Source organism: Eriocheir sinensis, chromosome 18 (assembly GCF_024679095.1).
Source record: "Eriocheir sinensis breed Jianghai 21 chromosome 18, ASM2467909v1, whole genome shotgun sequence".
Classification (NCBI taxonomy): domain Eukaryota; kingdom Metazoa; phylum Arthropoda; class Malacostraca; order Decapoda; family Varunidae; genus Eriocheir; species Eriocheir sinensis.
The window spans coordinates 12,267,483-12,277,304 of record NC_066526.1 but is presented as its reverse complement, the minus strand read 5'-3'; the positions used below and the strand labels follow the sequence as shown (position 1 = coordinate 12,277,304).

Below are 9,822 nucleotides of genomic sequence, written 5' to 3'. Positions count from 1 at the left end.
CCTAGTGCTCTGTTTCTTGGGGTTTGGACGCGTTTCCGTTTGTATTTTCATTTATTTTCATTTATTTATTATTTATTCTATTTATTTTTACTTACTTTAATTATATTTATTTATTTAACCCAAAGTTGTTTTTTGTTGTTTCTTGGCACTGGGCGCGTTTTTGCTTGTTATTTTTTTTCATTTATTGTTTTATTTTATTTACTACATTTTATTTCACTTATTTTTTCTTTTTCTTCCTTCCTTCCTTTCTTTCTTTCCTTCTTTATCCCCCTTTCTTTCTTTTTCCTTTCCTTTTACTCTACTTTTTTAACTTTTTATGTGTATTTATTCGCATGAGCGCGCGCGAGATATGCTTTTGGTATTCCAGTATTTTCTGTTTATTATTATTATTATTATTATTATTATTATTATTATTATTATTATTATTATTATTATTATTATTATTAGTAGTAGTAGTAGTAGTAGTAGTAGTATCTCTTTTTTATTCAGCTTTCCTCTTCTTTCTCTTCCATTTCTTCCTCTTTCCTCTTTTTCTTCTTTCTCCACCTCTCATCTCTCCCCTTCATCTCATTCTCCTACATTATTCCTTTTCCTCTTAACATCTTATTCATTATCACGGAGATTTGGCGCGAAAATATAACAGAAACACAAATTATACAAAACACCATTAACAAACAGTAACAAATAATAACAAACGATCAAAACAAATGACATCACAAACACAAAACAAAAAATAGAAATATGTATTGAAAACGCCGCCAATATATTTCGTTCCATTAATAACGACAAACGCGAATAAAATAAAATGTCGGCGTGCTTTTTGTTAATCCCCGTTTGAAAATATATATGGCGCAGTTCGTTCGCATTTAAATTCACTTCTTTTTTTTATTTGTAGCAGATAAAACAGCGGTCATATTCAGTTATTACGTTTCAAACAGACGAGCGTGCGTGGGCTTGTATTACGGTCATCCCCCATTTTTTTCCCTGTATGTGTTTCCCTATCTAGAAATCATCTTGTGCACTTATTCATTAATTTTATGTTTGTTTACTGTATTTATCAACTTATTTTTCTTTCCTTGTGGTTCGTTTACGGTTTGACACTCACGCTTGCCAACCTCGTCCTCCCAGTGATACCAACATGGCCGACGGTCTGGTAAGCATAACAAGGTGTCTTTTGACTGGTTTCTCGTGCATATATTTATTCTTTTGCCTTTCCTCATTTGTTTCTATTCATTCATTCATTCATCCCACGTTTAGTATTTGTTTTATTTGTTTATTTACCTTTTATTATGAAGGGCAGTGGAGGTGCACTTCCAGTGAGGCATTTTTTCTGACTAATATCGGACATTTATTTATTTTGATTCCTTCTCTTTCCCTCTCCTCCTGCCCCTTCTCTTTCCCTCTCCTCCTATCCCTTCTCTTTTCGTTTCTCCTATCCCTTCTCTTCCTTTCCTCCTATCCCTCCTATTTTCCTCTCCTATCCCTCCTCTTTCCCTCTCCTCCTATCCGTTCTCTTTCCCTCTCTACCTATATCGTGTCTTTCCCTTTCCTACTGTACCTTCCCTTTGCCTCTCCTCCTATCCCTTCTCTTTCGTATTGCCATATATATCTCGTTGATCTTCCTCCTCCTCCTAATCCTCCCCATTCTTCTTCTCCTCCTCCTCTTTTTCCTCCTTCTCCTTCTCTTATTTCGTCCACACACACACACACACACACACACACACACACACACACACACACACACACACACACACACATTAACAAAGACAGAAAAGGCCGCCTCATAAACGTCAGCAAATTTGAATAAGAGAAATGATGACAAGCTTAATGATAGTGATGATGGTGGTGGTGATGATGATGATGATGATGATGATGGTGATGATGCTTACCTTTGCGTAGAGTGAGTGAGGCGGTGACTTAATCAGCATACACACACGCACGCACAAACATACCTGCAAAAAAAAAAAAAAATGAATGGATGAGCACTGAGGTATTAGTAAACAGACAAGCATAGATGAAGTTATACCAACAGACCAACACAGACAGACAGACAGACAGACAGACAGAAAGGAGGCGAAGACGGGTAAACAAAACACTCTGATATTTAGATGTAATTCTTTAAATGTAATTTTTTGTCTTAATTCTTTAGATGTAACTTTCCAAACAATACTACATTTTTTATCTACTTTTTACTTGTTTATCTATCTATCTATCTATCTGTCTGTCTATCTATCTATCTATTTATCTATCCATCAACCACTATCTTATTCTTCCTCTCTATCGCTAAAACTTGACCTAAAGGGATAAAAAGGTCAAGGGTCAAGTCACAAGAGCCGGAAGTCACCCAGAGAGGAGAGAGAAGGGGGAAAGAAGGGGAAAGGAGAAAAGGAAGAGAAAGAGGAGGAGGAAAAGGAAGAAATAGCCATAGTGAGGTGGACGGCCGGAGGAAGTGAAATAGGGAGAGAAGGATGGAGAAGGGAGGGAGGGAGAGAGAGAGAGGGAAGGGGAGGAAAGGATGGAGAGGAAAGGGACGCGTGACCAGAGAAACACATGGCAAGGGAGAGAGAATGAAAGGAGAAGCAAAGAGGCAAGGAGGAGGAGGAGGAGGAGGAGGAGGAGGAGAGTGACATGTGAAGATAATGGGAGGAAAAGGAGAGTAAACGCCGGTGATGAATGGAGAGGAAAGAGAAGAGGAGGAGGAGGAGGAGGAGGAGGAGAGGAAAAGAGGAGAGAGGGAGAGAAAGAAAAGGATAAAAAAGGATAAAGAACAAAACGGGAGGAAATTCATGCCAAAAAAGTAAGAAAATGGAGAGAGAGAGAGAGAGAGAGAGAGAGAGAGAGAGAGAGAGAGAGAGAAATGAAAATACGAGAGGACAGATGACGCTACAGTATACCATAAGAGGCTGTCAGAAGAGGAGGAGGAGGAGGAGGAGGAGGGAAGATTAGTGTTAAGACTGGCACTGTTTACCCATGATAGTGATTAAAGAAGACTGACGGTGTGAGGAGGAGGAGGAGGAGGAGGAGGAGGAGGAGGAAGAGGAGGAGGAGGAGGGTTCTGCGAAGAGGGAAGGGAAAATAACTTTCTCTCTCTCTCTCTCTCTCTCTCTCTCTCTCTCTCTCTCTCTCTCTCTCTCTCTCTCTCTCTCTCTCTCTCTCTCTTCCTCTCTCTTCCTCTCTCTTCCCCTCTCTCTCCCCTTTCCTCCCTCCATCTTCCTTCCTCCTTCTCCTTTTTCTCCTCCTCCTCCTCCTCCTCCTTCCTACACTTCCTCCTCCACCCACAACACAAAACACAAGAAAACGAAAACAAAAACTAACCCAAGAAAACAAAAACATCCCTGGTCCAGTTTCTTTCTTTAATCCGCTGCTATAAGGAAAGGTAAACGTGATTCCAGGTGAAATAATTAGCAGGCCAGGTGAGGAGGACCCGGAACCTATTTACGAGAGGCGGATCCCAAGTTAAGCGTGTTGACTTCCTCTTCGCGTCTATTGGTGGGAGCAAAGGGCGGAGTCTCTCTCTTATAGATCCTTATTTTGATTCTCCTTATAGCCAGATGTGGTGGAGGAGGAAGGATGGAAGGAGAGAGGGAAGAAAAGTGAGAGAGAGGGAAGGGATTGAGAGGGAAGGGAAGAAGAAGGAAGGGAGGGAGAAGGAAGGGAGAGAGAGGGGAGGGAGAGAAGGAAGGGGAGTTTGTAAAGAGGAATGAAGGGGAGTGAAGAGTGAAGGAATGAGGGAGATGTGATTGTGATGTAAGGGAATGGAAGTGACTGAGATGAAGGGGAACGGATTAAAAAGGGGGAGGCTGAGGAGGCAAAGAAAGGGAAGGAAAATATTGGAGAGGATTCAAAGGAAAGGATGAGAAGGGGAATGAAAAGGTTAGATAAAAGAATAGGCAAACGTGGGATGAATGAATAAGTGAATAAAGAGACATCAGGACAGGTAAACACATGCAGGAAAAGATAAATAGTCAGATAATTCAAATCCCGAACTCGTATACCAAGTCGTCGGCAATGTGGCACCCGAAATTGCCCTCTCGTTCTCATATCTATCGTCTGAGCAGCATCTAGTGGGCCCTTTTGTTGCTGTTTTTATGTGTTTTTTCCTTGAGCTGCCTGACAAACACACGCACGAAAAAAAAAAAAAGAATACAGCCGGATAATTCAAAATCCTGAACTCATACCACGTCGTCGGTAATGTTGGTATGACTGTCTGGCCGAGGTTGGCAGGTGTGAGTATGAAACGTTAACAAACAATAATTCAAATCAGTGTGTCCGCGCAAGGTCTTGGTCCGCGGCCTCTGAAGTGTAACGACAGTGTCTTTACTCCGGGAACAACCGTCGTCGCTTACTGCTGGGCGCCAGAAAACTTTGATGGACTTAACCACGACTCACGGGCCGGCACGAGATAAAAGTGGCAAGTGTAATACGATCAGGAGAGCAGTTACTTCACCCCCTCGCCGAGAAGTGGACAACCCGCAGCTATGGAGGCTCTGGGACTACCTCGGATATGGTGAGTGTTCCCAAACGACATAACTTGCAGTATTTAAAGTGCGCGGGTATATGAAGGGAAATTGAACCTCATAGCCAGATATACCTTGTTCAATGTCTACTGAAGGTTAGGTCAAGGTTGTTTGGAAATAGATGAGTGGGTCCAAAAGACTCATAACATGCAGTATTTAAAGGGCGCGGGTTGATGAAGGGAAATTAAACTACAATGACAGTTATCCCATTGTTCATTAGTTAAGGTTAGGTCAAGGTTGCTTCTTCTTAGTGAACTAGGCCTACATTTCGCGATTCCAATGGTACTTATTTTCCAATGGTCAACGTATAATATTTTAAAGAAAGCTTGAACGAGAGAAATGAAACCACAATGCTAGTTATGCCTTCTTCACGTCTAGGCAAGGTTAGGTCAAGGTTGTGTCATTTGTAGAAAAGAGGCGAAGGAGAGGAGGGAAAGGGGGAGGAAGAGGGAGAATAAGAGGTAAGAAGAAAGATAAAGATAGGGTAACAGAAAGGAAGGAAAGCCAAGGGAAGGATGCAGAAGGGTGAAAAGGAGAAAGAAGGGTTAGGAAAAAGAAAAAAAAAACAGGGTGAGGAAAAGGTAGAATGACCAGGGCGAGAATACAGAATAAGGGAGAGTCAGGGTGGTCAAGGCAGGGTGCAGAGGGCAGGGTGAGGGCCAAAGCACATCGCCAGGCAGGACGGAACCCACGAAGTACTGTACCCCGCCGCGTCGTTAGCACAGCATCCACGCACCCACCGCACGTCGCCGCTCGCCCGCTCGTTGTATCCATTAACATACATTATTGGCGGGACGATTTGTACCGCGCTACACCCCCGGGAACAACAAAAAGTAAATAGAAGTGAACTACAACCACGCACTGACAAGCAGACACACACACTTACATACTAACATTTACACACACACACACACACACACACACACACAGGTTACTAATATAAGGAGACAAACTTAAAATATTATCTTTGATTATTTCCACAGGTGTTCAACTTAACCTTAAACACACACACACACACACACACACACACACACACACACACACCCTAACCTCACCTTTACTAACTTCCACACATATTCATCTACTTAAACTTAAAACACGCAACAAACAAACACACAGAAAACACCTTTTACATAATATAACCTCCAACCACAAAGGCGTTATATGATCGTTCCCTTGTTTACTTCAAATGCTCTGAACGCAAAACAAAAACAAACAAAAAAAAATTACAAAAGTGGACTCATTCGCTTCCCCTGTCTCACCACACCCCAACCTCGCTTGCCCAACCTTGCCCACTCGCCTTGATTAAGTAGCTTGCTTTTGTCTGCTCCCCTGAAAGATAAGGTGTTCCAGGTGAGGCTAATTGGACCCTGCCAAGGTGATCAGAGTCAATGGGCCAATTAATTATTCTGTTGCCCCATTTGAATCAACGTCAGATTAAGAACACATTAACTTTGGTACTGACAGGGAGGAAGCACAAAGAGGAAAATGGGAAGAACGGAGGGATTAGGACGATGATGATGGTGGTAAGAAAGAGAGGAATAATAAAGAGTGGGAGATGGAAGTGATGATGGAGGAGAGGGAGAAGGTGATGAAGGACAGAAGGAGGGAACACAAAGGAGGGAAATGGTAGGAACGGAAGGAGAATGGTGATGATGGTGAGAGGGAGAAAAGGAGAATAAAGAGAATGATAAGTACGTGAGAGAGAGAGAGAGAGAGAGAGAGAGAGAGAGAGAGAGAAGGTGATCATAAACAGTGAGAAGCAGAACAGAAAGAATGGAAGTAAGGAAAGGATAATTTTGATAATGATGATGGAAAAAGGGAAATAAGGAGCTGGAGAAGAAGGTGATGATGGGGAAGAGGGAGAAGGGGATAATAAACAAGAAGAATGGAACTACTATAAAGAAGAAGGGGTAGAAAGGGGGTAGAAACAGTAAGAAGAAGAGGGATGATGATGGAGAGATAAAGGGAAATAAGGAGATGAAGAAAGGGATGATAAGGAAGAGGGAGAAGGCGATAAAGAACAGAGTGAAGCAAAACAAGAGGAGTGGAAGAAGATGATTTGTGACTCTCCTCTTTCTTAACTTCCCTTCTCTGTCAATTCCTTTCGTCTCCTTTCTCTACATTCCTCCTCCTTCTTCTTCTTCTCTTTCCTCAAATCCTTTCGCCTTTCCTTCTTTTCATTCCTCCTTGTCTCATTCTAACCCATTCTTCCCTTTCTTCCTCCCTTCTCCTTATCCTCCTTAAAACTTGACCCCTACAACGTTCCTTTCTCTCCTCTTCCGCCTCTTCCATATCCTAAACTGCTCTCTCTCTCTTTCTCTCTCTCTCTCTCTCTCTCTCTCTCTCTTCCCTCTCCTAATCTATGGCCCTTCCCTTCCCTTCCCTTCCTCACGCATTTCCCTTCCTCCTGAGCTAATGGCCACGACTTCAGTGTCCTTCATCTCACCATTATTATCTTCTTTACCTCTCCCTCTTCACCTCCCTGTCATTATCCCTCCCTAGCTTCATCTCGTCTCCCTTTATTCAGTTTTCTCTCTATGTATTCCTTTCTTCGTAACTTTCTTTCTTTGCTTCTACTTTTCGTTCTTTTAGCTTTCGTTTCTCTCTCTTTCTCCTCTTCTTTATCTTCCTATATTTATCTCCCTTTACATATATTATCTTCTTTGTAATCTCCTTCATTTGCCTCCACTCTTTCTTCTCTCATCTTTCATTTGTCTCTTTCGTTTTCTTCCTCTTCTTTTCTCTATATATTCATTCCTTTCTTCTTAACCTCCTCCCTTCCCTTCAATCTTTCTTCCATTTCTTTGTTTCCTTTCCTTCCTCTTCCTCTTTCTCTCTACATTCATTCCTTCTTATCCTCTCTTCCTTACCACTCTCTCTCTCTCTCTCTCTCTCTCTCTCTCTCTCTCTCTCTCTCTCTCTCTCTCTCTGCATCGTCTTCTCTGTATCTCTTTTCTCTCCTCTCTCTATCTCTCTCTACACATATTCCCTCCTTCCTAACTCCCTTGCTTCCTTTTCTTCCATTTCTCCCTCTCCTCTCCTTCCTTTCCAGCGCCTAAGAGGGTGTATTAGCACATCTATATATCTTTTTTTCTCTTCTTTCTATATCTCTTTCCTCTCCTCCATCTTCCTCTCTCTCCTTCCTAACTCCCTGGCTCGTTCTCTTCCATTTCTCCCTCTCCTCTCCTTCCTTTCCAGCGCCTAAGAGGGTCTATTAGCATATCATTTCCCATCCTCGGTCGCCTATCCATTGGCTTGGCTGTCTGCGTCGCCGCCTTATTTGTGTTCACAGGGAGACGAGACCAAGGAGTCGTGTGGCTAAGTGGGCAGGAGGAGGAGGAGGAGGAGGAGGGAGAAGATTGAGCCAAGGAGGTGTGAAGTTGAGGGCGTTTTCTATTCATGGGCCTTTCCTAACGTGCTCCCCTTCACTCTTTCTCTTGTTATAAACGAAAATACACGTAAGATACAAAAATACAGCAAATAACTATAGAATTCGTAAAGATTGAACGATAAATCTTATACGAATTACGAGAAAGTAAATAAAAACATCTATTAGGCTATTGGTTATTCATTCCTTTATATAACCTGATTTATGACGTTTCTTATAAATCATTGAGCACCATAAAGTCACTCAGTTAGGGGTTAAAGCAATCAGAAGACTCGTATATAGCTATCAACAATGCTAGGCTAAAAAGTACAACACCCCCCCATCAAACTTTGCAAGCCACTGACGTCATTCAATTCACGCATTCAGATATATCACGTGCAGTTGCCAGAGGTAGCCAGTCAATGTTTTTATGCTTTACTCATCCAAAACTTCACTCTAAGGTGTTTGTAAGTTCTAAAATTACCTTATATGACTTTTATAAATGTTTCTTCACTAGCCACAACACGGGAAGCGAAAACTATTACGAATACGAAGAAATTCAAGGACAAACGGAATTATGGTAGTTGCCAGACACCTTCAACCACTCCGACTCGTGAATTCAAATGTTTAGACTTTTAATTTCCCGTAAAAATGAATGAGATGACGGAAAGGAATTTAAAAGCGCGCCTGTGACATTCCTGAGTGTGTGTGTGTGTGTGTGTGTGTGTGTGTGTGTTAAGGTGTAAGAGCAAATTGATAATGATGGAGCCAATGATGATAATTATAATGATAAGATTGATGATAATAACGATACTAAGAATAAATAAGTACATAAATAAGTAAATAAAATAAAATAATGACGCTCTTTAAGCCATGCAGCATCACGTTAACATTGAGCTAATAACCTGATCTAATTAACCTGTGATTACACCTGACATCATGACGTATTTTTGGGGTCATTATATGCATTCCAAATAAGACACGTTGGAATGCACACTAGAGATCATTCCTAATTATATCTTTATTTATCTTTTTTTTCTTCCTCTCTTTCCTTCTCATTCTTTCCTTCCTCCCTCTCTTTTTCCTTCCTTCCTTTTTTACCTCCATCCTTCCTTCTTTTCCTCCCTATCTTTCTCCTTTCTTCCTTCGTTTCCTTCCTCTCTCTCTCTCTCTCTCTCTCTCTCTCTCTCTCTCTCTCTCTCTCTCTCCTTCTATTTTCCTCTTTGCATTGTCCTTTTTTCTCTCTTTCTCTCATTCCTTTCTTCCTTCTTTCATTTCTTCTGCTCCCTCTTTTCACATCCTTCTTCTTCCCACTTTCTCTCCTTCACTCCTTCCTTCCTTTCCTTTCTCTTTCCTTCCCTTTCCTTGTTTTCCTTTTAAATCCTCCTTCTTACACGAGTCTCTCCCTCTCCCCCCCCTCTCTCTCTCTCGTTTTCTCTCCCTTGCTACAAACTTCTCTCTCCCTGTCAACACTAACTTATCCTTCCTTTCAGCTCGCTTCCTCCGCCTCCTCTTTCTCTCTCTCTCCCTTCCTTCCCTCCCTCCCTCTTTCCTCCATCCCTTCCCATTCTTTCCTCCGCGTTCCCTCCCTCCGTCTCTCTCCTCCGACATTTATGGTCTCGTCTGTTTGTGGGAGAGGCGCCCCCTAGGAATTCTCTCTCTCTCTCTCTCTCTCTCTCTCTCTCTCTCTCTCTCTCTCTCTCTCTCTCTCTCTCTCTCTCTCTCTAAGGGAAGAATTAACATGAAAAGACAAAGAAAAAGAAAGAGAGAGAGGACTGATGAAGAAGTGAAATGAAAGAGAAAAAGAGAGATGAGGAAGAAAAGTGAGACAGAGAGGTAAGAAAGAGAGATGAGATGAGAAGTGAGAGATAGAAAAAGAAGTGACAAAGAAAGATGAGAGACAAAAAGAGAAGTGAGAAAGAGAGAGAGATAATA

The 9,822-nt window shown here is 41.9% G+C and overlaps 1 protein-coding gene across 1 annotated transcript in view; it reads left to right on the top strand.

The window, feature by feature from the left end:
* The first annotated feature begins 1,138 nt into the window (after positions 1-1,138).
* Positions 1,139-9,822, top strand: part of LOC127000177 (uncharacterized) — a 26,400-nt gene continuing 17,716 nt past the window's right edge. The window contains exon 1 of the mRNA XM_050863569.1: positions 1,139-1,153. Within this exon, the coding sequence (XP_050719526.1) occupies positions 1,139-1,153 (15 nt within the window). The remainder of the gene's footprint in view (positions 1,154-9,822) is intronic.